This window comes from Lepus europaeus, chromosome 9 (assembly GCF_033115175.1).
Source record: "Lepus europaeus isolate LE1 chromosome 9, mLepTim1.pri, whole genome shotgun sequence".
Taxonomy (NCBI): Eukaryota; Metazoa; Chordata; class Mammalia; order Lagomorpha; family Leporidae; genus Lepus; species Lepus europaeus.
The window spans coordinates 7,323,414-7,349,079 of NC_084835.1; the positions used below are offsets into that span (position 1 = coordinate 7,323,414).

At 54.7% G+C, this 25,666-nt stretch overlaps 1 protein-coding gene across 6 annotated transcripts in view; it reads left to right on the forward strand.

Moving 5' to 3' along the window:
* Positions 1-3,131: 3,131 nt before the first annotated feature.
* MTMR14 (myotubularin related protein 14) overlaps positions 3,132-25,666 on the forward strand; it is a 41,707-nt gene continuing 19,172 nt past the window's right edge. For 3 of the 6 annotated variants that reach the window (XM_062200388.1, XM_062200390.1, XM_062200391.1), the window contains exons 1-8: positions 3,699-3,900; positions 6,184-6,332; positions 12,849-12,957; positions 18,164-18,239; positions 18,498-18,558; positions 19,962-20,084; positions 21,317-21,390; positions 25,466-25,536. In XM_062200388.1, coding sequence (XP_062056372.1) covers positions 3,742-3,900; positions 6,184-6,332; positions 12,849-12,957; positions 18,164-18,239; positions 18,498-18,558; positions 19,962-20,084; positions 21,317-21,390; positions 25,466-25,536 — 822 coding nt within the window. In that variant the 5' untranslated portion in view covers positions 3,699-3,741. Of the gene's footprint in view, positions 3,286-3,698; positions 3,901-6,183; positions 6,333-12,848; positions 12,958-18,163; positions 18,240-18,497; positions 18,559-19,961; positions 20,085-21,316; positions 21,391-21,938; positions 22,013-25,465; positions 25,537-25,666 lie in introns of those variants that run through there. The other 3 variants (XM_062200389.1, XM_062200393.1, XM_062200392.1) reach the window with 3 other exon arrangements.

Sequence of the window (25,666 nt, forward strand, 5' to 3'; positions counted from 1 at the left end):
TTCAGAGACCGATAGGGAGAATCTTCCATCCACTTATTTTTTCTCCAAATGTGTGTAATAGGTGGGGCTATACCAGGCTGAAGCCAGGAGCCAGGAACTCCATCTGGGGACCCAAGTATTTGAGCCACTATTTTCAGCCTCTCAAGGCACACATAAGCAGGAAGCTGGATCGGAAGCAGATATAAGATTCAAACCCAGGTCCTCCAATATGGGATGCAGGTGTCCCAAGTGGTGGCTTAACCCCGTGCACCACAATACCCACTTCCAGGCAAAGGTTTCCTCCCTTCCTCCCTTCCTTCCTTTTTTTTCAAGGTTTATATATTTATTTGAAAGAGAGAGAGAGACAGAGACACACAGAGAGCGAGAGAGATCTTTCATCTGCTGGTTCACTCCCCAAATGGCCCCAGTAGCCAGAGCTGGGCTGGTAGAAAGCCAGGAGCCAGGACTTCCTTCAGGTCTCCCTCAGGCGTGGCAGGGGCCCAAGCACCTGGGCCATCTCAGGCTGCTTTCTCAGGTGCACCAGCAGGGAGCTTGTTTGGAAGTGGAGCAGCCCTAACTGGAATTAGCACCCATACGGGATGCTGGCATTGCAGGCATGGCTTAATGAGTTACTCCACAACACCAACCTCCAAGCGAAGATTTCTTTAACCTGCTAGTGTACAGTGTGCTCGCAACAAGAAAAAAAAAAATGGATAAACTTGACAGTATATTACTGTTAAGTTGTCCTGTTTATGAGAAGGCACAAGAGGAGAGAGAAAGGGCACGCCAGAGAGTGAGAGAAGATATGTGCAGGGCACATGCTTCATCAAAGAACTCACATCCTGAATATTCAATGTCTGCTACCAACCAGCAAGAAAAATATGCACAACCCCAAAGAAAACTGGGGGAACAGGGTTAACAAGCAGTGCCCAGAATTAGCTCTGAAGGCGTGAAAGGTGGTCAGCTTCATTAAACAGGGAAGTGGAAAATAAAACCAAAAAGTACCGTTGCTGCAAGAAGCCAGACACAGGGGGACTCACGGGGGGTTCCGCTCACAGGACAGTCCAGAGACAGAGCCTAACCCAGTGGTAGCCTGGGATGGGACTCTGGGGAACTTTCTGGGGGTGACACAGATATTCAATATCTTCAGTAAGTTTTTCTGTTTCTTTTCAAAGGTTTTATTTATGTATCTGAGAGGCAGAGTTACAGGGAGACGGAAAGAGAGAGAGGTCTCCCATCTGCTGGTTCACTCCCCAAATGGCTGCAAAAGCCAGAGCCAGGCTGATCAGAAGCCAGGAGCCAGGAGCTTCTGGGTCTCCCACACGGGTACAGGGGCCCAAGGACTTGGGCCATCTTCCACTGCTTTCCCAGACCATAGCAGAGAGCTGGATCGGAAGAAAGGCAGCCAAGACTCGAACCAGCGCCCATATAGATGCTGGTGCCTCAGGCAGAAGCTTAGCCCACCACGCCACAGCGTCAGCCCTTAAGTTTTTCATATACACATTTTTCCATAAACGTTTTGAAGATCCTTTGTATCTTCAGGACCTAAGTAGGCAACATTTTTTTCTAAGTTTTATTTATTTGCAAAGTAGGGTGATACAGAGGAGAGAGAGGGGAGAGAGATCTTCCAGCTGTTGGTTCACTGCCCAAATGTTCGCAATGATTTATTGTGGTGGCTTTATAATTTGGCGACACCTATCAAAATGTACAATTAAAGGTAGTGAATTTTACTGTGCATACTCCAATACCTCAGTAAAGCTGTTTTTTGGTCCCCAAAAGTATTTAAGGGCAGAGAGAGAGCTAGTGTTGGAACCTATGGAAGTCCATGTAAACAGGTTGAGTCTGTGTGTTAAGTTGTTCGCTGTTACCTGTGTTTCTGTGACTACCAGGCAGGCCCGGGTGGCTAATACGTTTTCTGGTGGTCAGCGGGCCCACTTAGACTAGTGACATTTCTGCTGTGTATCTCCTTGGCCAGTGGCCACCTGGGCACTTCTGTGTAAACCCTGTACATAAGGCCAGCTTTTTCTTCTTCTTCTTCTTCTTTTTTTTTTTTTTTTTTTTTGTTTTGAAAGAGTTATAGAGTGGGAGAGGCAAAGAAGGAGAGGGACGGCCAAATCTCCCATCCTGTGATGTATTCCCCAGATGGCTGCAGTGGGCTGGGGCTAGGCCAGGCTGAAGCCAGAAGCCTGGAACACCATCCGGGTCTCCTGCGTGGGTGCAGGGGCCCAAGGACTTGGGCCATCTTCCGCTGCTTTCCCACACACATTAGCAGGGAGCTGGATCGGAAGTGGAGAGCCAGGATTGTGATGTCAGCATGGCAGGTGGCGGCTTAACCCGCTGGCTGCAACGCCAGCCCCTAAAGTTGGTTTTTAAAAACACAAGGTACCATCCATTCTCCCAACGCTGCTAAAATGAAAAGGACCGAGTGATGGCGAGGGTGTGGACCCCCCACATGGCTCCCGTGCCGTAACCACACGAGGGGTTGTGCGTGCACTGACCGTACAGCCCAGGGGTCTGCTCCCTGGAATCTGCCTGACAGAGTTTCTGTGTCTCCCCGAAACAGCGCATAGGAGCACTATTTTAACAGCTCAAGGCTCCAGGCAGGATGCACGTCAGCAACTGAGCAAAACGAAGTTGTCACGCTCATCCACTGGAGCACCGCTGAGAATGAAGACCTGTGGGGCTGCAAAACACGGGCCGCGTGGGGGAAAGCGGCTGCGACCGTGCGGCCGTCCGTGAGAGCAGGAGAAAGCCGTCCCCCGCCGCCCGGACGCCGCCCGTCCCCCGCCCGGTCCGCTGCACCGTCCACCGCCCGCCCACTGCCCCGTTTACCGCCCCGTCCACTGCACTGTCCGCCGCCCCGTCCGCCGCCCCGTCCGCCGCCCGGTCCACTGCACCACCCACCGCCCGGTCCACTGCACTGTCCACCGTCCGCCCCCCGCCCGTCCATGCCCCGTCCCCGCCCATCCCCCGCCCCGCAGCCCGGCCGGGGAGGCCGCGAGCCCCGCGTGCCCAGCCGGAGGAGGGCGCGCTCAGCACCGCCGGCTCTGCCCTGCGGGGGCGGCAGTCCGTCTGTCCGAGGACCGCTCAGGCCGCGAGGAGCGGTGAGCGGTGAGCGGTGAGCGGTGAGGGACGCCCGGAGCGGAGGGGCTGGCCCGCCGGCACGGCCCCGTCACCCGCCTTCGGGACGTCCTGATGCCCCGCTGCGGAGGAAGACCGCAGGCACCCAGTCACTTTCACCTGACTCCCAGCGGTCGTGAGGTAGTGCACTGCCCTCAAAGGGCCGCGGGAGAGCGGCGCTCTGAGGTAACGTGAGCCACCACGGCTCTAATGGCCGCCAACACTGATGCGCGGCTCCCCGCGTTCCCCCCTCTCCTCCCTGCGTTGGGTTATTCCGCTCCCCCCCAGCCTCTCCCCAGTGGCTCCTTCCTCCACCCCGGCAGCCTCAGTGGTTCATCCCGGCTTCCCCAGGGGAAACCCCGAGGGGCGGAGCACGCATCCCCGCGAGCGCAGGCCAACTCCTCCCGCGAGACCACTTGGATCGCTCCGCGTCAGGGGCGGGCCGGTAGTCGTGGGCAGGGCGCCAGTCCCGGGCTCCGATTGGCTAGGGCTGGCGTAAACATCCGGCGGAGTGGGGCGGGGCCGGAAGTGGGAGAGGAAGGCGGTGGCTGAGGCGGTTCGGGAGGTTCCGGAGTCGGAGTGGATGCCGCCAGGTGCCATGGGCTGGGTTGCGGCGCGCTGAGCGGGACGCGGGGCTGTACCATGGCCGGCGCGCGGGCCGCCGCCGCCGCCGCCTCGGCAGGACACTCGGGCTCTTCGAGCACCCCGCCGCCGCAGGAGCCGGGGCTCGCGGAGCTGCTGGAGGAGTTCTCGCGGACTCAGTACCGAGCCAAGGACGGCAGCGGGACGAGCGGCTCGAGGGTGAGCCGCAGGGCGCTGGCCGGGGAGGTACAGGCCAAAGGCCGAGGTCAGGGGTCTGGGGCCGGCTGGAGTGGGCGCGTCCGCCGAGGAGCACGAGGCGGGGGTTCTCTGGGCTCCGAACCGGGAGCGCGTGTAGGTTTGAGACCCGGGGCCAGAGGTTAGGGGCAGGGTCGAAGGTCACGTCCACGCCGTCAGTGCCCGCTGAGGGCTTGGTCCGGTGTCAGGTCGGAAGCTCCCGACGGGAAGTCCGAATGGGCGAGCGCTGCTGCAGGTGGGAGCTCAGGTGGCAGGGGCTGCTGGAGGCAGGGGCGGGTGGAGCCGCGGGATGAGCCGCGTGGCTGTCTCCTTACACAGCCCCAGCCCGACGCAGCCGCCCCTTTCCTTCCCCCAGAGAGCAGGAAGACCACCGTCTGCCGCGCTGCTGTGTCGAAAGCGGGTCTCACTTCCTCTTGATTCTTCCCTCGGGTTCCCCCAGTCTTACTTGCCGGATTTGTAGGGCTCCTGGTGTGGTCAGTCGTCCCCGCCCCACGCCTGGCCGGAGGTTCCAGGCGCACTGACCCAGCCTTCTCTCATCCCCACGTGGCTCCGGCAGCCTTAGAGCCAGGGTGTCCCGTGGCGTCTATTCCATCCCGGGCCACGAAACTGTCCCTGTGCTGGGACCCGTTTGGTGGCACCTACTGGCCCGAGTGACCGGTGGTCTTGCAGAGCGTCACCGGGGGGCCGCCTGTCCAGCGGCATCGGAGGTACCTGCTGGAGGTAGAGATCCTGCAGGTGCCGCAGGCCTGGACTTGGCAGTGTTTTGAGGTTTGTTAATGAGGCTCCAGTGCACTGTGAGTTTTTCTTCCCCATTAGTCTTGTGAGTGGCTGTAGGTGGAGGGGGTTTCCTCCGCCTGCGGGCCACATGAAGCCGTGAAGTCGCCTGGTCTGGCCTTGCCAAAGCAGCCGCAGGCGGGACTCAGAATCCAGCCAATTGTGGCAGGCCAGTTCTTAGGTTGATTTTGTAGGATCTGAATGTTATAAATCCCCAGCCGGCCTTTGGCGGGAAGACAGTGTCCACCCTGGAAAGTCTGGTTTTTCTGGACCTCTGCCCTTCCAGACACCTCCAGAGATAAGAGTTGAGTCGAAGCGACTTAGCCGTGCCGGCCTCGCCTCTGTCTGCTGCTCTGCTGCAGACGTGAGCTGTCACAGGTTTTACCTTTATTCTCGTGGGCTTTTCCCTGAACTGTGAACAAAACAGGAACCACTTCAGGGTGAGCTGTGCCTTGAGTTTCATAAGCAAATGGTGTTGGAGGAGACGGCTTTGTCTGCAGCTGTGATTGCTTGGACTGACTGAGTTTCTCCTCACTAGTGAGTGGGGAGGGCAGGGAGGGGGAAGATTAGTGCTGGCTGTTGTCACATGGAGAACTCTATAGTTGCTGTTTTAAGAAAAGATATATTGTATTTGAAAGGTAGAGTTACAGAGAAAGGGGGAGATTGTCTTCTTTCTTTTTCTTTTTAAGATTTATTTATTTGAAGGGCAGAGTTACAAAGAGAGCGAGATCTTCCATCTGCTGGTTCACTCCCCGAATGGCTGCAACTGCTAGAGTTGGGCCGATCCAAAGCCAGAAGCCAGGAGCCAGGAGCTTCTTCCAGGTCTCCCACATGGTGCAGGGGCCTGAGGACTTGGGCCATCCTCTGCTGCTTTCCCAGGCCATAGCAGAGAGATGGATCAGAAGTTGAGCAGCCTGGACTTGAACCAGTGCCCATATGGGATGCCAGTGCCACCTGCTATGTCATGGCACCACCCCCATGAGAGGGAGATTTCCTGTCTGCTGGTTTACTCCTCAAATGGCCAAAACAGCCAGGGCTGGGCTAGGCCAAAGGCCGGAGCCTTGGGAGTTCACGAGGGTCTCCTACATGGGTGGCAAGGTCCCTGGTACTTTGATCACCTCCTGCTGCTTTCCCAGACACAACAGCAGGGAACTGGAGGGTAAGTGAAGCAGGCAGGATTTGAACCAGTGCTCATGTGGGATGCCAGCGTCACAGGTGACAGCTCCAGTGCTGAACCCTGAGTTGTATGGTTTTATGGGTTGGGGGCTGCCTGAAAGCTGTAGTCCCCCCACCTTAAATGCTCGACATACATAGTTGTATCTGCAGTTCAGAGTCCTTCCAGCCTCAGTTAGTGAACTCCACACCGTGCTGGGACCCAGCTTCGTGTCTCTTCCCAGCACTGAGGCATTTGTCACTCAGTGACCCAGTGCTCACCCTCAGAGTCCCAGCGTCTTCTCTGTTTCCTCTGTGCAGGTGGAGCGCATTGAGAAGCGATGTCTGGAGCTGTTTGGCCGAGACTACTGTTTCAGTGTGATCCCAAACGTGAATGGGGACATCTGTGGCCACTACCCCCGGCACATCGTGTTCCTCGAGTATGAGAGCTCTGAGAAGGAGAAAGACACGTGAGCATCGTGTGGCGTAGCGTGCATGTCTGCGAGGCCCTGCCGGCTCTTCGCCAGGCCAGGAATCTGCAGCTCGCGGGGCGGGCTCACTTTTCCCAGGGATTGGGAAGCTACCCTGTCAAGGTGGCATGGCATTGAGTGAAGGGTCAGAATCCTAACCCGAGATTTCCCTCTCATTCCCACCCCAGAGCTTGTTGTCCTAGGACAGCTGACTTCACGTCTGTGACACTCAGTGCCCTTTTTCACATGTGGCTGGGAGTCGTGCTGTGTGAAGACAGGCTTAGGAGGTTTCCCACGGGCAGTGTTAGGAGCCCAGTGTCGCGTGGCACTGCCTGAGTTTACATTCTGCTACCCTACTTGCTGACTCTGTAACCAACTCTGATGTGTAAGGCTGTCACAAAACACCAAACACTGGAGTTAGAGAAAAGGTTTATTGTGGGTGAGGGAAGCCCAATGGGCCTGAGGGAAAGGGCGAGAGACAGAGAGAGAGAGCATGTGTTCGAGAACAGGTCCTGTCAAACCTTTGCCAGGGGAGCAGTGAATCCCATTAAGGTTGAGTAGAGCTGACACCTGTGGTTGGGCCTCTGGTCACCTGGCTTCTAGCAGTGGCAGCAGGGGCTAGAGCCTAAGGTGGCGTCCGGGGCTTAGATGGCACCACAGATAAGACTGTGCCGTTTCACTAACAGATGTTCTTAGTTTTTCCATTTTCCGTTCTCTACTCCATGTTAATTAATTCTTACTGTCAGGACAATTAAGTCCTTATTTTAAGATTTATTTATTTATCTATTTATTTGAATGGCAGAATTACAGAGAAGCAGAAGCAGAGAGAGTGAACTTCCATCCACTGATTCACTCCCCAAATGGCCGCAACAGGCTGAGATAGGTCAAAGCTAGGAGCCAGGAGCTTCTTAGGGGTCTCCCACATGAGTGCAGGGGCTCAGATACTTGGGCCATCTTCTGCTGCTTTCCTAGGCACATGAACAGCGAGCTGGATCAGAAGTGGAACAGCCAGGACTTGAACAGGCAGCTTGGGTAGGGAATGCTGGTGTCTCAGGCACCTGCTATACCTGCTACACCACAGCGCCAGCCCCAGGACAGCTAACTTTCTTTTTTTTTTTTGACAGGCAGAGTGGACAGTGAGAGAGAGACAGAGAGAAAGGTCTTCCTTTTTGCCATTGGTTCACCCTCCAATGGCCGCCGCGGTAGGCGCGCTGCGGCCGGCACACCGCGCTGATCCGATGGCAGGAGCCAGGTGCTTCTCCTGGTCTCCCACGGGGTGCAGGGCCCAAGCACCTGGGCCATCCTCCACTGCACTCCCTGGCCACAGCAGAGAGCGGGCCTGGAAGAGGGGCAACCGGGACAGGATCGGTGCCCCGACCGGGACTAGAACCCGGTGTGCCGGCGCCGCAAGGCGGAGGATTAGCCTAGTGAGCCGCGGCGCCGGCCAGGACAGCTAACTTTCTAGATAACTGTGCAGTCACCAATATAGAGGGGCTAATACAGGCCTGACATGTTTGTTGTAGGAGCTGGAAATAAGAGTCACCATTTACTGAGAGTGTACCAAGGCCTGGGTGCCTTATGTGGGAGAATAGTCTTGCCAGGCTAGACACAAGGCGCAGGGTGGCAGCTGTTTGCCTCTAACAACCGATCACAGCGTTGTTTCCAAGAAATGCTTTCTCTGGAGGTCAAAGTTGGTACCTCTAGTCTCCCTGCCTGCTGCTGATGTGGAGCTGCAGGAGCTGTTGTCAACAGCATGTGACCTCCCACCCCACCCGGCACGTGGGTGAGACGTGATGAGTGCTGCAGCTGAGGTGGGAAGTGCAGCAGTCCGGGCTGCTCAGCGCACAGCTGCCCATGCACCAGGGGCTTGCTAGAAGGGCAGGATCTCAGGCCCAGAGCCCTGCACCAGAGGCACAGTGCAGCCAGACGCCCAGGTGACTCAGATGCACACTGGGATTTGAGAAGCCCCGTCATGCTTAATTCTGCCTGGTGTGAGTGCTTGGGAAGGCGTCATGGTAGAGAGCCTTCTGGGCTGGGTCTGGGAGGCTGAGCAGGAGTTTCCCTGAAATGTGTGCTGTGGCCAGCTTGGGTGAAGTCCTGGTGATCAGGCCTGGGAGTGTGGACCTGTGGGTGTGGCAGTGGTGGGACTGGGCCAGGATCTCCTGAGCACTTGCTAAGATCACAGATTTGGGGGCCCTGGAGCCTTCTGAATCAGAATTTCCAGAATCCCTGCGTGGGAGCGCTCCTAGATGTCTTACCTGTGCCACAGGCTGGGGACTGCTGCAGGCCACGACCTGTGGGTGGGGCCGGAGAAGGCACAGCTGTGTGGGAGGTCAGCTCAGCCTTAGGGACTCCTGTGCAAGGTGGCCACGTCTGTGCAGGTGGCCATCTCAGGAGGCTGTGGTGGATTCCCTAAGAAAACCCGTAGCAAGGGCTTACGGGGGGCTCACAGAAGCTGTGGTGCGTCCTCACTTGAATCAGCCAGGACTCCAGAGCCTCCAGGCCTCGCCAATCCTGCTGTTTTTGAACCGCTTTTTTATAGTTCTTATCTTTTCCTAATGCCTTAAACCTGTAAGCTAAATTTTCTTAGCAAGAGATGTTGGTTTGTTCTGTTTTTTGCTTTGTCCCTCCGCTCCTGTCCGCCTCCTCAGTGCTGGCCGCTGGTTTGACCCCGTGACCTGATGTCCTTCTGCTTGGAGGCTCAGCTCTAGTCACAGTGGTTTAGGCTGAGTCAGCCACTGGGGGATCTTGGCCCAAGGCCCCTGTGGTACATCTGAGGTGGGGTCTGGGACTTGCCTTTTTTAACAGGCCCCCAAGGGTGGCAGACCCTTTATCTCCCTCCACTGAGGAACTCTGTCTTGATCTCCCAAGAGAAGTTTTCGGTGGGAAAAGGAACTGGGTGCTGATTCAGTGCCGCCCTTAGGAGAAGGAAGCTAGCGGCTGTTGATGCCTGCTGTTCGGCAGGTGCGGGCTTTACACACGGCCTTGCTGCTGTTCTGCAGCCGCTCGGTGAGGCAGACAGTATCACTTCCAGGTGACAGCTGAGGACGTTGAAGCCCACACAAGTAACTTGCTTTGGCCCAGGATCACTGAGGCAGTCAGTGAACTGGGCTGAAGTTCCAGGTCTGCTGACTGGACTCTGCCCACCTGCCTGTCTTTTCCTTCGTTACCGCCTGGCTGTCCTGCCTTGTCCTGCAGGGCCCCTAGGCACAGCTCTTGAGGAGCTGCTGGGGTTTGCTTCTACTCCTCGCAGTACCTTGCAGTGGTGTTGAGGTGGTACTGAGCAGGCAGAGCCTGTTTGTTGTTGAAGGGAAGGGGGCTCGTGTAGGAAGAAATGGAATGTTCGGGTTCTTTCAGCGCCTGGTTTTGTGTTACTGTGGCACTGGTTAGACTGAGAGTAGAGCTGCTCCTGTTCACACACCTTCCCAGCTTGGCCCCGTTGTGTGGAAGCAGAAGCGTGGACAAGGACTTCTGAAGCGCTGAGGTGCGTTTTCAGCACATGTTCACTCAGCTGCTGCTGTGTCATGGACCTCAGGGGTCAGCGGAAGCCGGACAGTGAAGCTCTTAGACCAACGCGTAGTAGCAGCAGTAGTATCGCAGGAGCCAGAATTAGAGGGAGCGCTTTCCGGTTAAAATCGCAGACACAGTGGTGTAGGCTTGGGACAGCTGCACCCCTTATCAGAGTGCCTGCTCCACTTCTCATACAGCTTCCTGCAAACGTGCGCTCTGGGAGGCAGGAGGTGATGGCTTAAGTAGTTGGGTCCCTGCTACCCATGTTGTAGATCCAGACTGAGTTCCTATCTCCTGGCTTCTGCCTGGCCCAGAGTTGGGTGCTACAGGTTATCAGGGGTTGACCCAGCAGATGGAAGGTAGGTGTATGTGTGTGTGTGTGTGTGTGTTTCTCTTTGTCTTTCAAATAGGAAGAAAATATGCTTTAAAATCACTAAAAAAAAAATTAGCAAGATACAGAAATACCATGGATGTAGTGGCTGCTCACCAGGGTTTAAATTGTCAGCTCCCCTGCTTAGCCTGTTCAGGGACCTTGGACATCTCCAAGGTCAGCTCACGTGGACTAAGATGTGAGCATGAGCCCTATTTTGTGTCTGGTGTCAAATAATAGCAGCTATGACCTTTCTCTCAGCAAGTTTTGGGGTACGTGGTAGGAACAGCCAGCGTAGTGAGGGAGGCATGCTGTTGGTGTGCTAACGCTTCCCCTGTGTGACAAAGCCATTCCCTGGTTGTTTTGAAAGTAGTTTGGTGTAAATGTTGCTTGGGAAAAGTAAAATCTAGCCAGAAGGAACTCAGTTAAATAAACCTCAGGAGCAGTCTTACCTCCAGGCAGCAAGTTACCAGCAGTCTCAGTGCCCCTATTATAAATACTTAAGTCTGCGTTATTTTACTCAGATGTATCATGTACTAGGCACAGCTCACTGCTTGGCACTTTACTAAAAAGAGCGTAAGGACAGGAGGTGACAAAAATAGAAACAAGAACTAGAGGGAGAACAGAAACTGAGTTTGTTCTTTGAGTAGGGTGATCGGGAACCGCCAACAGGCCTAATGAGAAGAGGCCTCTTTACGTTGAGACCCCCAGGGACCCTTGGAGTGCTGCTGTGTCCTCGCCTTGCTTTTGTGGACGGTTGGCTGAGTGGAGGACTCAGCCTGGGAGTATCAGATGCACCTCGAAGGCATTTAGGGTTCAGGGAGAGCTCCTGGTATGAGCTACGTGGGATTTGGAAGTCATAGGTAGCACCGACCAGATCCATGGAAAGTGGCCTGGGACCAGCCAGTGGAGGAAGTGCCGTGCTTGCCGTTGAGTGTCCTGTGCAGTGTGAATTAGCCGGCAGTTGTCTCACTGAGGTGCGTTTCCACTTCGCAGACAGATGGGGAAGGCAGCGTCCCTGGGTTGTCCACAAGCTGAGTGTGAAGTCCGGCTGGGGTCCTCACTGCCTGTGAGCTCTTCACATTGCTCTTCCCCTTTGTGCTGTGCGTCAGAGAACAATCAGTTACAGAAATTGCTTCTTAAGTTACACCTCCCAGAGAAATGCGCTCTGGAAAGCCAAGTCCTCCTCATACACCCCACACTCTGCAGCACTGTCAAACGCTTGAACTGGGTTTTGCTTAAAGAGCCTGTTGAACTTGAACTCAGCTATATTCTCAAGAAAACGTAGCAACTAACTTTCTTTCTCTAAGATTTATTTATTTATTTATTTTAAAGAGAAAGAGGAAGAGACAGAGAAAGCTTCCATCTGCTGGTTTACTCCCCAGATGGCCCCAGCGGTGGCAGCTGGGCCAGGCTGAAGCCAGGAGGCAGGAGCTCTTTCTGAGTCTCCCCCGTGGATGCAGGAGCCCAAGCACTTGCGCTGTCTTCTGTTGCTTTCCCAGGCACATTAGCAAAGAGCTAGATCAGAAGTGAAGCAGCCAGGAGTTAAATGGGATGCTGGCACTGCAAACGGAGGCTTAACCCACTTTGCCACAAAGCTGGCCATGAGAAACAGATTTCCCATCCACAGGTTCATTCCCTGAATGCCCTCAGCAGCCACGACTGGGCCATGGCAAAGCCAGGAGCCCAGACTTCCAGCGAGGTCTCCTACAATGAGGGACAGGGACCCAGCTACTCAAGCCATCGCCTGCTGCCTCCCAAGGAGAGCGTTCGCAGGCAACTGGATCAGAGGTGGAGTAGCCAGGGCTCAGGTCAGGCGCTGTGCTGTGAGCTGGAGTTCTGCGCTGTCCAGACCTCGGCCTGAAGCCTGGTCTCAGGAGGGAGCATGACTGCCGTGCCGCCCTTGCGCCGCTGTCCTGCCTTCTGGGAAAGCGTCCTGCGCTCCCGTCGCTGCCCCCTGCTGTTCATGCTGCTGGCAGCTCTGGCTGGCTGATGGCAGGTCTCTCCTAAGGGTTGGTGGATGGGTCTGTGAGCGTAGACCCTATTTTAGGGAAGTGAGTCTTGATAGTGGTGTGACTTGGGGGAGCTTTCTTGCCAAACTACTGCATTGGCTCCTGTGCCTCTCAGTGCCTCAGGTGGCTTCTCTCTCGCCTGCTTTGTCCCAGTGTTCCCAGCCCTGTTAGCTATTTCGACTGTTGAGGATGGTGGGGCTGTGTTGGGATATCAGACTTACAGCCATGGGGGCCATGAGCCTTCGTCTCATCCCACCCCCTCAAAGGTCGCAAGAATGGCCCCATGATTTCTAGAGGGTCTCCAGGATACCAGACTTACCCTGCGACCAAGAAACTGGACATTGTAAGCATGATCAGTGTTGAGTGTACTGTGTGTGTTTTGGTAGGTCATGTACCTTACCTTTGGTTCAGCTCACTTTGCTCCCCCAAGTTCTCCAATCAAGGTGACTTACATTTCCTCAGCACTCTTGTCTTTCCTGAAGAACTACATCAGTTATGTAGGATTTAAGAATTAAAGCATGCATTCCATTTCCGATGAGTATTTTTACCCACATTTTATGGAGAACACACACAGAGAGCCCCGCGAGGAGCCAGCCTGACCTGCCTCTCTTCCCCACGTGTTAGGTTCGAGAGCACCGTGCAGGTGAGCAAGTTGCAAGACCTCATCAACCGCAGCAAGATGGCCAGGTGCAGGGGACGGTTTGTCTGCCCGGTGATCCTGTTCAAGGGCAAGGTAAGGCCCACACCGTAGCCTCCTGCTCCTGGATCTTCCCTGCAGGTCGCCTGTTAGATGTGGCGCATGGGGCCATTTTAACAGCATTTACCGGCCTGGGGTCCGGGGGCTGCTGGGTGCCTGGTGCTGAAGAGAGCAAGCCAGAGAAACAGACGAGATCTTTCTTTTTTGATTTTTATTCATTTTCACTTTATTTGAAAGGCAGAGACAGAAACAGTAGACAGAGGTCTTCCATTCACTAGTTCACTGCAGCACAGTAGCCAGTGCTGGGCCAGGCCAAAGCCAGGAGTCTGGGTCTCAGTCCAGGTCTCCCGTGTGAGCACTTGGGCCATTACCACTGCCTTGGAGAGTATCTGTTAGCAGGAAGCTGGACTCCGAAGTGGAGGCAGGACTGCGGCCCAGGCACGCTGATAGAGGTGGCATCCTAGGTAACAGCTGATGCACCACACGCATGCCTGGTGACAGACTGAGTGTGAGTGAAGACTGAATGTGGGCAGGAAAGGGGCATTCAGAGCCGAGCAGCCCGTCCTGTGTGGTGGGCTGCACTGCCTGGTTCAGCCCTTGGCTCTCTCTGACTTCCTCCAGCCTGAGGCCTCGCTCCTTCTCTGAGAAGTAAGAGTAATAGCTCTGCCTGCATCAGAGGCTTGTGAAGTAGATTAAACCAAGTGGAGTGAAATGTTGTTGCTCGTTCCTCTTGTGGTGGTTAATTCACCAAGTGTGGACTGAAAGTGTGTTGGGTGTGGGGCCCTGTTTCAGGCCCGAGCTCCCTCAGCAGGTGAAGTGGGCTGGGCTTGGATTCTAGCAGCTGAGATAGTTTGCCTCCCCACTTATGGTGTAAGGGATATTCCTGTTTTACACATGACACAAAGGTTCAAAGTCATTATGTAACTTTGTCAAGTTTACTTTACACAGCACAAGAGCTGGAGTCAGAACCTCTCTCACACACTGTGCAGTAATTTAGGGTGCTGTGAGGTGTAAGAGGGACTTGCCAAAGAGGGCAGCACTGGGTACTGACTGAATGGCCAATGGTCCGTGGAGAGCCGAGCAGGACTTCCGAGTGGAGCAGGACGAGGTCCCAGGCAGGTGATGCAGTGTGGGTGAGGGCGTGGTGGTGGGAACAGGAGACACTGCGGGGGATCTGCAGGGATTTCCAGCAGGGAAGCAAAGAAGGCAAGCAGCATTTTGGGGAAGTTAGTCTCGGGGAGTGGGTTAAAGTACAGAGAGCCTGAGGGGTACAGGGAGCAAGGGCACAGGCCACTCATCTGTGCAGCAGAGCCCCCAGTGCCCCGGCTGTGGTCACCCCGTCAGAGTGTTGCTCTGAGCCCTACTCTTTCTTGGGCAGATCCGTTTTAGGAAAAGGTATGTATGGAAGTCAGTTCCCTGAAAGCGGGCATCCGTTATTTGATTATTCTTAAAGCTGTCAGCACATTGGAGAACGTTCTCATGCTCTGGGAATTCCTGCAGCTCGTTCATGAGACAGCATAGGAAACGCTCCACCTGGTGTTTGCCCAGGTGTGTTGCACTCAGTGCCCGCCCGGGATGTGCTTGTGGGAAGCATCGCCTGTTGATTAAGAACGGATTGGCCCAACCTCGATGTCCGGATTCCTTGTCATCGTTGAGACTGGGAAGTCCTGTGGCCGAGACCTGCATTGCTTGGTCGGGTGTCGGGTGTGGTGGTCCTCTCGTCTGTGGGGCCTGCGTGAGGACATTTGCTGACTGCGTCTGGGAAGTGCCACACCAGCCATCTCCAGACCCTTGGGGCTTTGTGCAGTAGGGGTCTGGGAGTGGATCTCTAGGACCGTGTCCCAGGAGGGCCTGTGAGAGAACGGCCCAGGCTGTGTGTCGCAGAAGGTGGTACAGGGTTCAGCGAGGGATTCTTGTGAGGAGGCTCTGGGAATCTAACTGTTCACGGAGATTTTGTCCCTGATCCTGCTGCCTTCTCCCTGTGTGCCTTCTCGTCCAAGCAGCGTGCCATTTCTTTCTTTCTTTTTTTTTTTTTTTAATTCATTTATTTGAAAGGCAGAGCTACAGAGAGGCAGAGAGAGAGACAGGTCTTCCATCTGCTGGTTCGCTTCCCCAATGTCCACAACAACCAGAGCTTGTCCTATCAGGAGCCAGGAGCTTCCTCCGAGTCTCCCATGTGGGTGCAGGGACCCAAGCACTTAGGCCATCTTCCACTGCTTTCCCAGGCCACAGCAGAGAGCTGGCTCAGAAGAGGAGCAGCCAGGACTCGAACTGGGATGCTGGCACTGCAGGTGGCAGCTTAACCCACTACACCACAGTGTGCCCTTTCACACCTCCCAGCATCCCGAGTCAGCCTGTGCTCACCTGTGGAGACCCACATGTGTGTGCTTCTGGGCAGAGACCTCGTCTGGCTGCTGTCCTCGCTGCCCCAGGAGGCCCTGTGCTGGGTCCCGGGGAAACAGGTGAAAAAGACAGTCCTTGTGCCCTGAAGTCTTGCAGTGAGGAAGGCAGACGGGTGGATAGGCAGTGGGAGGGGGTTGGGACGGGCAGGAGGGGGCTCCTGTGTGACCCAGGTCTGGCGCTTGACGTGTGGCGTGCAGCAGTGCGTCCTGTGGTGGTGGTGAGGTCAGTGGCTTCACTGCCTGAGAGGAAGAGAGAGCACTGTGGCGCGACCAGCTTGCCTCCTCCAGAGCTCACTTTAGCATGGCTGCTGCAGCTGGGGACTGAAGGTCCAGTTTCAGTTCAGTTAGTTTAGATTTTAAAGCTGGAGGGGCCAGCTCTGTGACACAGTAGGTTGGTCCTCCATCTGTGGCACCGGCATCCCATATGGGCGCCGGTTCTGATCTCGGCTGCTCCTCTTCCAATCCAGCTCTCTGCTGTGGCCTGGGAAGGCAGTGGAGGATGGCCCAAGTGCTTGGGCCCCTGCACCCACATGGGAGACTGGGAAGAAGAACCTGGATCCTGCCTTCAGATTGGTGTGGCTCTGCCCGTTGTGGCCATTTAAAAAATAGTAATAATAGGCCGGCGCCGCGGCTCAGTAGGCTAATCCTCCGCCTTGCGGCGCCGGCACACCGGGTTCTAGTCCCGGTCGGGGCACCGATCCTGTCCCGGTTGCCCCTCTTCCAGGCCAGCTCTCTGCTGTGGCCAGGGAGTGCAGTGGAGGATGGCCCAAGTGCTTGGGCCCTGCACCCCATGGGAGACCAGGAGAAGCACCTGGCTCCTGCCATCGGAACAGCGCGGTGCGCCGGCCACAGTGCGCCTACCGCGGTGGCCATTGGAGGGTGAACGAACAGCAAAAAGGAAGACCTTTCTCTCTGTCTCCCTCTACTGTCCACTCTGCCTGTCAAAAATTAAAAAAAAAAAAAAAGTAATAATAAAAAATTTTAAAGCTGAAGCAATGTAACAGGATTTGTTCTCTTAAAAACAGTTTTATTGGGGAGCAGATCTATGTTTACCTTAAATGCTAAAAATTTAGCAACCTACTTGATAACAGGCTTTAAATGGAAAGTGCACATCAGATTTTGAAGACTTGTTGCAGAGAAAGTAAAAATAATGTTTAAAGTGATTGCATGGTGACAGTAGTTTGGATATGTTGGATGAAATAAAGTACCTGATTAAGAAGTTCTCAAAGACTGAGTTCCAGCATCGAGGGATGAAGTTGCTAGCCTGCCGTTTTCTCCTTTTGGACCATTTCACCTGGGACAGTTCATCTTGTTGCTCCCTTAAGGTGTGAAGAGCAGAGATCAGCCTCTCTTGTGAGTGGCTTAACAGGCCGTGCACAGGGTTAGAGCCCCTTCCGGAGTAGCTGCAGCGTCTTGTTTGGCTGAGTTAGGCTGCAGTGTCTCGCTTTTTCAGTCCAGAGCATGCAGAACAGCTGAGTTAGGAATTGTAGCTGTGAGGCCAAGGAGCAGGTGTCCAGGGTGTGCCTTGTCATGGAGTAAGCCCTTACCCCAGGCCCCGGCCTGTGACTCCTGAAGAGTCGGGTGTCCTGCTTGGGGACTTGGTCTGTTCGGTCTCTGTCTGACTGAGCCTAGGGCTGCCTGCCTTGACTCCTGAAAACACTGCAGTGGTAGAACGGGTTTGGGAGGAGTGTTGTGGGCAGAGAGAGCCCGAGAGAGGATGCTTGCTCTGGAAGGATTTAACAGAAGTGCAGAGGGAAGTGAGGTCTGGTGCCCCAGCTGAGGTAGACAGGCAATGATGTGCGGGACACACAGTCACATGGCCACAAGGCCCGCCTCCCCTCTTTCGAGTCCCCAGCCCGAGGAGTGACCTTTCCTGCTAACGGTCCACTTACTGCTCCTGACGACTTGGCTGGTCCCCTAACTGCAAGGGTTTTCACAGCAGCCAGGACGGGCCGTGGGCAGGTCTGGGAGAGTCCACGAACGCAGACTGGGGCTGTCCAGTATTTTGGAGACGTTGGTTTACACGGAGTATACGTTGCTTTTGTGTTACGAAAGATGTGGTGCACTCAGAAGTGCGCCCCACCTGCTCTATCCCCTCACAGCTGCCCGCTCTGTGGTGGGCCACGGCTCCCACTCTAACTAAATCCTGGCTCCCTTCTTCCCAGTCGGCAAGCAGCCTTCCGTGACCCCACCCAAACACAGTTTAGAGATGCAGCTGTCTGATGTCTGGAAGTCTAACCCTCCAAATGATCTCTTCAGTGAAAAGCAAAGTGGCGTAAGAATATTTAAGCTCAGTAATAGCCTTTATATTTCCTTTAGAATTTTTTTAAAAGCTGCAAAACCATTCTCCCTTAATTGGTGCACACACAAACACAAATCCCGTCCCCAGAGTTGCTCCTCCCACACTAACTGGAAGCTCCCAGGCTTGGAGGCTGGGGTGGGGGGGCTGGTTTGGACAAATCTGAGCTTACCCCTCTTTGTTGCACCTGTTTCCTCCCTTAACCTTCCTGTACCTCTTTTTCTCATGTCACCTGTGAAACCTGCTGCCTGCCTCGTCTCCCTCACAGGCTTTGGTGATATTCCCATGAGAAGATGAAGTGAGCTTTTCAGTGCCATGCCCAGCGCGTGGCACACATCTTAGGCACTTCTGGTGCCTCTGGCTTGTCCTCGTGGCGGCTTTGGTTGAGTTCTAGGCACCTTCAGACTGACTGCCGGAGCCTCGGTGCTGATAACGCTTTGGGACCTGTTTTTCTGGCTCAGAAGAATCCGGAGTCCCAGGTGTTCCGTCAGCTGTGCACACCTGAGGAACCTTTGATCCTGAAATGGTGTTTCTCTCCCAGCACATCTGCAGGTCGGCCACGCTGGCTGGATGGGGGGAGCTGTATGGACGCTCTGGCTACAACTACTTTTTCTCAGGTGAATGTGGAGCGGTGTCCTCTGACTAGCAGCAAGAACCCCATGGTAGGGAAGAGCCACCATGGCCACCATAGCCCAGGCAGAGGGTGCAAAAGAGCTGGGTGAGACCAGCGGCCCTCTTTTTGTTGGGGCTGGGGGCAGACAGGCATTCACCGGAGGGGTAGGCATGCAGGTTGGCCCTGCCCACCATGGCGTGACAGGGACGGGTTGGGGAGCCCGTGCCACAGCCTCCAAGCTGACAGTCTGGCTTCTCTGTAGGGGGTGCAGACGACGCCTGGGCAGATGTGGAGGACGTCACAGAAGAGGACTGTGCTCTTCGGTTAGTGCTGGGCTGCAGGGGACAGGGGCTTGTGTTGGGACTGGGTTGTATGCCCAGGGTGGCTGTCTTCACACTGGTCACTGGTGGTATAAACCAGTCATGGCCCAGGCGAGCAAGGGGCTCCTTGCCTTCCATCTCAAATCTCTGCCCTCGGAATAGGCTGTTGGAGTCCTTAGTGTCTTCTCTCCAGGCTGATTATTGAATCCCTGAAGAGTTTGTCTCCTTCCTGAGCGCACGTCAGGATCTTGGAGAGAAAGCCTGCCACCCCCCCACCCCCCCGGCCCAGGTTCCTGTCCCTGGAAGTCTGGGACAGGGCCCTGGCACTGGGTTTTGTTTTAAAACCTGCCAGGATGTCCTGCTGTCTATTGCACTGCACACTTGCTATGAGGTTCAGGGGAGGGCTGCCGTCCCCACCCCACCCCACCTTCTGGGCTCTGTGTCCCCAATGAGGTGCAGAGACTGGAAGTTGGCCCTGCTGCGAGCTGGGTGACCTAAGAAACCCCAGTGTAAAAGTGTCTGGGCCGCTGCCGAGGGAGGACGTGGGCTGATGTACCCTCTTCCTGCCCCTCCCCTAATGCTTTAGCAACTACTACAGGATACTTCAGAAAAGTCCCTTTGCGTGGTTTGTGCCCCATGCAAAGCCTTTGGCCGTGGCCGTGTGTTTCTGGAGTGGCTTGAGCCCCACAATGAGGTCAGCTCCCAGATCATGGCTTGGTGCTGACAGGGTTGCTGTGGCTGGGGTCTTCCTGTGAGCTCTGCAAGCAGAGACCGTGGCCTGTGCTCGAGAAAGTGGGGCTCTTCTCTAGGCCGGGCGGCCGCCGCCTTGGCCACATCATCTGCGGTGTGCACTGCTACTGGCAAGGAGATGGCTGGGCAGCAGGACAGCGGGCGGTTCTGAGAAACCTTGGCTGCTGACTGTTGGCTCTGCCTTCACCTGTGCCTGTGCGACTGATGGAAAGGTAGCCTCTCCGCCTGGGAGGCCCGCGAGGGAACGCGCGTGCTCAGGTTTCACATCACAGACAAAATGGCTCTGAAAAGTCTTCTTCAAGAACTTCTCTCACATTCTCATCGAGTCCTGTGCTGAAAATGATCACAAATAGGGGCAAGGGAGAGGCTGGAGGGAGATCCCTGATGGGAGCCCACAGGCACCGGCAGCCAGCAGAACTCAGATTATCTGGACTCAGTGCCAGGCAGTGTCAGAGCCCTTCCCCGGTTTTGCTGCCAGTTGCTTCTCTTTGACATGTGTCCCCGAGAGCGAGGTTATCTTCCAGAAAGTCACCTTGGCTGCACCTGCTTGGGAGTAGTCGCCTGTTCACCACCACCCACCCTGGACCCCGCTGCTCATGCTTGCCAGTGACATTTCCAGGCTCCGTGTAACCTTTCCCTCTGACTCTTGGTTTCAGGAGTGGCGACACACATCTTTTTGATAAGGTCAGGGGCTATGACATCAGGCTGCTTCGGTACCTGTCAGTCAAATACATCTGTGACCTGATGGTGGAGAACAAGAAGGTGAAGTTTGGCATGAAGTAAGTATAGGGCACCGTCACGCGGGAGTACAGACTTGCAGGCCTGGGAAGAGTGCACAAGTTGCCGCTGCTGGCCCTGTGCCTAGTGCTGTGTGCCTCCTCTGGCTGTGTCTTCACACAGTGCCCCCTTTCACATGCAAGAAGCTGAGGTGCAGAGATGGGAAGTCACCTGGTGACAGTGGTGCCTTAGTGACTGTCCAGTGCTCTGCGCCCTCTCATCCCCCAGCTCCCTCTCCAGTGAATTGGAGTCTTTCAGTGGAGCAAGTCGGTGTATATTCAATCTTCACTTCATGGGATGCTTTATTAAAAATAATATACATGGAGCAGATACTCATTTAATGTAAAACGTGATTAAAAATGCAACCTGGGTTAGTGGGATTAGATTGTAGTTTTTTCCAGGATTTTAACACGCTAAAAGATTTTCTTAGGAAATCAGGCAGGGGTGAATGCCTCACATAGCAATTGAGGTACCGCTTGGGGCACCCACATACCATATCAGAGTGCCCGGAGTCAAGTCCTGACTTCAGTTCCAATTCCAACTTCCTGCTACTGCGCACCCTGGGAGGTAGCAGGTGATGGCTAAAGCACTTGGGTTTCTGATTCCCAAATGGAAAACATGAACTGAGTTCCCAGCGTCACTGTGCCCCAGCCGCAGCCGTTGGCAGGCATTTGGATTGTGACCAGCAGTGGGAGCCCTGTCTCTCAAAAGCGTATTGAGAAAATCAAGTATGATGAAGCATAAGTCAGAGCTGATGCCCTGCAGACGTCTGGGTGTTCCTGTGTCCTCTTCTCCCCGCACCTGGCACAGTAGTTCCCAGTGTTTCCTTTCGGAGGCCGTTTGTTCAGAGGTGGCCTCGGTGACTACTGGGGAAAGCAGTAGCCTGGGGAGTTTCCTGGAAGGGTCCCTTTTTGATCCCTGATAATTGACTCTTGCCTCTCTCCGCCCTCCTGGGTCAGAATGGCTGCACTTGGTGTGATGTGGGGCTTAGTTGGAAGCTGCTTCTGCAACTTCGGTTCAGCTGAGGCTTGTACTGTCAGAGGAGATGTTTGGAGTAGGGAGTCGAGAGGTTAAGATTTCTCACCTGTTCAGAGCAAGCACTGCTGAAGGGACTCATTCTTAACTGAAAGGAGAGTTTTTAGCTCCAGGTTGTTTAAGTTATGAAGATCCTGTGGGGCGTGTGTGTGTGTGTGTGTGTGTCGTGATCTCGTAACACACTGTCCCTGTTTTACAGTGTGACCTCTTCTGAGAAGGTGGACAAAGCCCAGCGCTATGCTGACTTCACCCTCCTCTCCGTCCCCTATCCAGGTAGGGAGCTTTTTCTGCATCTAGTGACAGGCTCCCTGGTGCCCTGGGAGCTTCTGGGAGGAGCTCGTGTCGGCCAGCGTGGCTAATTGTGACCTGTGGTCATAGGCGGTCATGGCTTAGGTTGGACAGTGCCCTAGAATGGGCTTTCCATTCAGGATCCAGGGTTGATTCCTGGCTCTGCCCTCGTTGACGAGTCTGCTTCGTCTTCCCAAGCCTCCTGATTCTTGCATGGCAGCTGGAACTTGGGCAGGGTTAACTGCAGGTTTTCTTGTACAGGCTAGATCATGCGTATCAAATGCTCTGGCACAGGAAGTCCTATAGAAATACAAAGCGACATTATCGGTGCTGCTTGTCAGCAGCTACTCTGCTGCAGTGGTCCATGGGGACGTGAGCCATTATGTGTGTATCTTATAGAGGTTGAGTTCTTGTGGAAATTGCTCCAGACAAGGCTATGCTGGTGGTGGAAGAACACAGCATTGTATGGGGCCTCACCGTGTTGCAAAGCCCACTTAGGTACCCACAAAGCTGCATTTGTCTCTGGTACACAGACGTGTCTGCACCTTGTGGCCAAGGATGCGTGCTCTGAACTGGATGCTGAAGCTCTGTGAAGGGACTTCAAAAGGTTTGTGGAAAATGAAATGAAAAGTTAAGCTTATTTTGGTGCAAAACAATTGTGAGATCCATGCATAAGTGGGGTCTTCCAAAAAACATGCACATGAAAAACCTGTGGGAGAATTTCAAAGTTTTTGCACCAAAATAAAATTAGAATACTGTTTTCCATGAACTTTTATTTTAAAGCCTGATTTTATTTATTTGAAAGGCAGAGAGACAAAGAGAGATCTTCTATCCACTAGTTCACTCCCCAAATGACCCCAGCAGCCAAGGCTGGAACAGACCAAAGCCAGGAGCCAGGATCTCCATCTGAGTACCTCCACCCTCCTGGTGGCAGCTTCCCAGGCACTTGGGCCATCTGCTGCTGCCTTCCTGGGCACATTGGCAGCAATTTGGATCACAAGTAGAACAGCCAGGACTTGAACCACTGCTTCCAATGGTACACTGGAGTCACAAGTAGCAGCAAAAGCCACTATGCCACAGCACTGGCCTTTCACGAACTTCTCATTTAGGACAGCTGAGCATTCTGGCACAACTTGTCTGTTCATGCAGGGAGGCCACGCGGCCAGACATCAGCATGAGATGGTCAGCTGACAACAGGGCAGCTCCCCTTCTTCCAGAAGTTTCTGCATTGCACCCCAGCGTCTGCCTGCTCTCTTAGGTTGGACCCCTTCTCCTCAGTCTCAGAGCCGCAGAGCCAGTAGCCAGAGCAGGCTGGTGATGCCACGTGGCAATACAGGTTTTCCAAGAGCCCTCTGGGGGAGATCCTCAGTGGAGAGAAGCTATGAGCTCCATACTCCAGCCCCTGAGAACCTGGCATGCTCCCAGGGGCCTCCACTCGAGTCTCTGTCCTGCTTGGTGATTGGTGCTGTGTAGACCTGGACGTGAGTCACTAGCATGGTGCCTCAGGCCCTCTGGACATCAGTGTCTTCTTTCATAAGAGCAGATAGGGCGCTTATTTCAGAGTGAAGTGCCAGACTCAGCCGCAGCAGGTGCTCAGTCCACCACAGGCCGATGGTGGATGGACTCAGGGAGGCACCTCTGGCCTGGAAGCTCCTTCAGCTGATCCAGGTTGTGCTGATGCAGTGGCCTGGCAGCAGCGCGCCCTCCCCAAGGTGTGTGTAGTTTAGCCCCTGGGTAGCTCCGAGGGAGTGCTGTCAGCCTCCCCAGACTGAACTCCCTGCCAAACAAAAGGTATTACTGTCTGAGTAGTGCCTCTTTGGCTTAAATTTCAGCTCTACGGATGCTAGAATAGTAAATATCCCTGCTTCGGGAATGTAACACAGGCGTCTTATTAGAAGAGTCTGTGTGTTCACACCGCTCACCCAGGTATTTTTCTCATCAGTTGTTAGGCTGTAATCCAGCTGATCTGGGGTAGAAGATGCTCATCTTGCTGTCTATAAATACAAAACAGGGAAGGTTTTCCTTCGTCAGAATAATGGTTAAGTAAGTGGTGGTGTATCCATCAGAATTAAGTACTGTGCAGTCTTGGGAGATAGCTTAGACTCCTGACAAGATACAGAATCAAGCGGTCCCCTCAGCGGTGGAAAAGGAACGTGTTTGCAGTCCGGGGTAGAGGGAATATGCCAGAATTGTAAGATCTGACTTCGGATGGTTGTATGTGTATGGGAGCAGAGGGTCAGAGGAACCAGTAAAAGGCGAAGAAGCCAGGGAAGCGGTGACAGGAGAAGCACTTTTTACTTGATAGATTCTTTTAATTTCTAAAAATGCCTGTATTATTTTATAAGAAAGAGAAACAAAATTACCACTTCCCTGCACCGAGCTATGAGGTGCTCTTTGATGCCATTTAAGGCTTTTCAGTTGAACCCTGCATTGACTTTGTGGTGCAGGCACGGTGCACAGTGAGGGTGGTTCTGGCCGTGTCTGCGCAGCCTGTGTTTAGACCCGCCCTGGGTGTTTCAGGGCACCCATCTCAACAGGCAGAATGCCACGGCACGCGTCGTAATCGGTCTGCTCCGTGAGTGGGTGCTGCTCGCAGCCCCTTCAGCCCCTGCCCGCCTGCCTGCTGTCCAGAAGCCTGTTAAGGACGCGTGTCAGGCACTGCCCTGGGTACGAGTCTATTTTAGTTCCATCAGAGCTGGGCCGAGCTCAGCCCGGAGCCTGCAGTGTTGACTTCAGCTGCTGGATTTAGGAATAAAGAGCACTTCACAAGAGCCCTGAGGGATAATTGGTGTCTCTTCTGAGCCCGGGCTCCTAAGCTCCAGCCTGTGTCCGATGCTGCTTCTCTCCTTTCTCCCCGGGAGAGCCCCGGGGACAGGCTCCAGTGTTGTGCTGTGGCTGTTTCTTGGCCTCACAGGCCACAGCAAGGCACAGGGATGTGGCGTGGAAGTGCGTGTGGAAGGCCAGCTGGGCCTGGAACACACGGGAGGGTCTGCAGGCCACCCTCAACAGGGAGCGTTCCCGTATTCCCAGGAACTTGCCCTGTCAGTTTTGTGGCCACTTCCCCAGAATTGGGGCAAGCATGTGTTGCTTTCAGTTTCTAGGAGGGTGTCCCCCGGGGCCTGGGTAGGTGCTGGCTAGTTGATGAACAGAGCATAATAACTACAAGCAGCTGCTCTCTGAGTGCCTTCCCCCCGCCCTGTGACTTGAAGGCACCGGGAAGCCTTGAGAGGCTAGGGATAGTCCCTGTCGTCACTGTGCTGAGGTCAGATTGAGCGAAGGTAAGCTGTGGCCTAAGGGCCGGCCTCCCTCCTTCACATGGGGACGGTGGCATCAGCAAAGGGCCAGTGTGCCTCCAGTGCACTTGCTCCAGGGCTGTGCCAGAGTCCTCTACGTGTCGCTTCATCCTTAAACAGCCATCTTGGAAATAAGAAAATCAACCATTAGAGAAGTTAAATAGCTGTTCACTGTCAGAGATTTGAAGCTGAAAAGGTTTCCACAGCCCTGTTCTTGACTTGGTCCCTGAGTTCTTACCCCTGTGGACTTTTTCCAGCCAGTGGTACAGAAAGGCTGTCCTTTGTTTGGGACGGGGGCGGGGGGTCCCTGGAGGACCTGTTTCAGGTGCTGTGCAGGGGCAGAACACGGAGCCCTCCCAGAAGCCTCTAAGTGAGTGCAGTCGCCCCATGTTAGTCCTCAGTGATGCTGGGCCTCCTGTTGGGAAACGGGCTTCTGTTTGCTGCAGCTGGCACTGTGCAGATGTGGAGGTTAAAGGGACCTACGGTGAGGAAGAGTGACCGGTGACCAGGGAGCTCAGAGAGTTACAGGGAGGAGCACGGGAGGCTGTGAACCGGGGGTGCCCCTGGACCTGCTCCTTGTTTGTTGAGCACCTCTGAGCTCTCATCGCTGTCAGCCTTAGCCTCCTGGGAGCCACCAGGGTGGAAATGTGGGGAGTGTGGGAGCTCTGGAGGCCCTGGTCCTTCAGCAGGCAAAGCTGGCTGGCCAGGCTGCTTCAGGAGACGTGGGCTGGAGCTGGAGGTCTCCTGACTCTCTCCTTCTTTCCCAGGCTGTGAATTTTTCAAGGAGTACAAGGACCGGGATTACATGGCAGAAGGGCTGATATTTAACTGGAAGCAGGTAGGAGCAGTGACGGTGGTCAGGGGGTTCTTGGTGAAAAGAGACTCGGGAGAACAGCTTGCCGTGTTTGGGGGAAATAACTCCCTTTACCTTTCTCTTTTCTTCCCGCGGTGAATCACGTCTCTCTCTC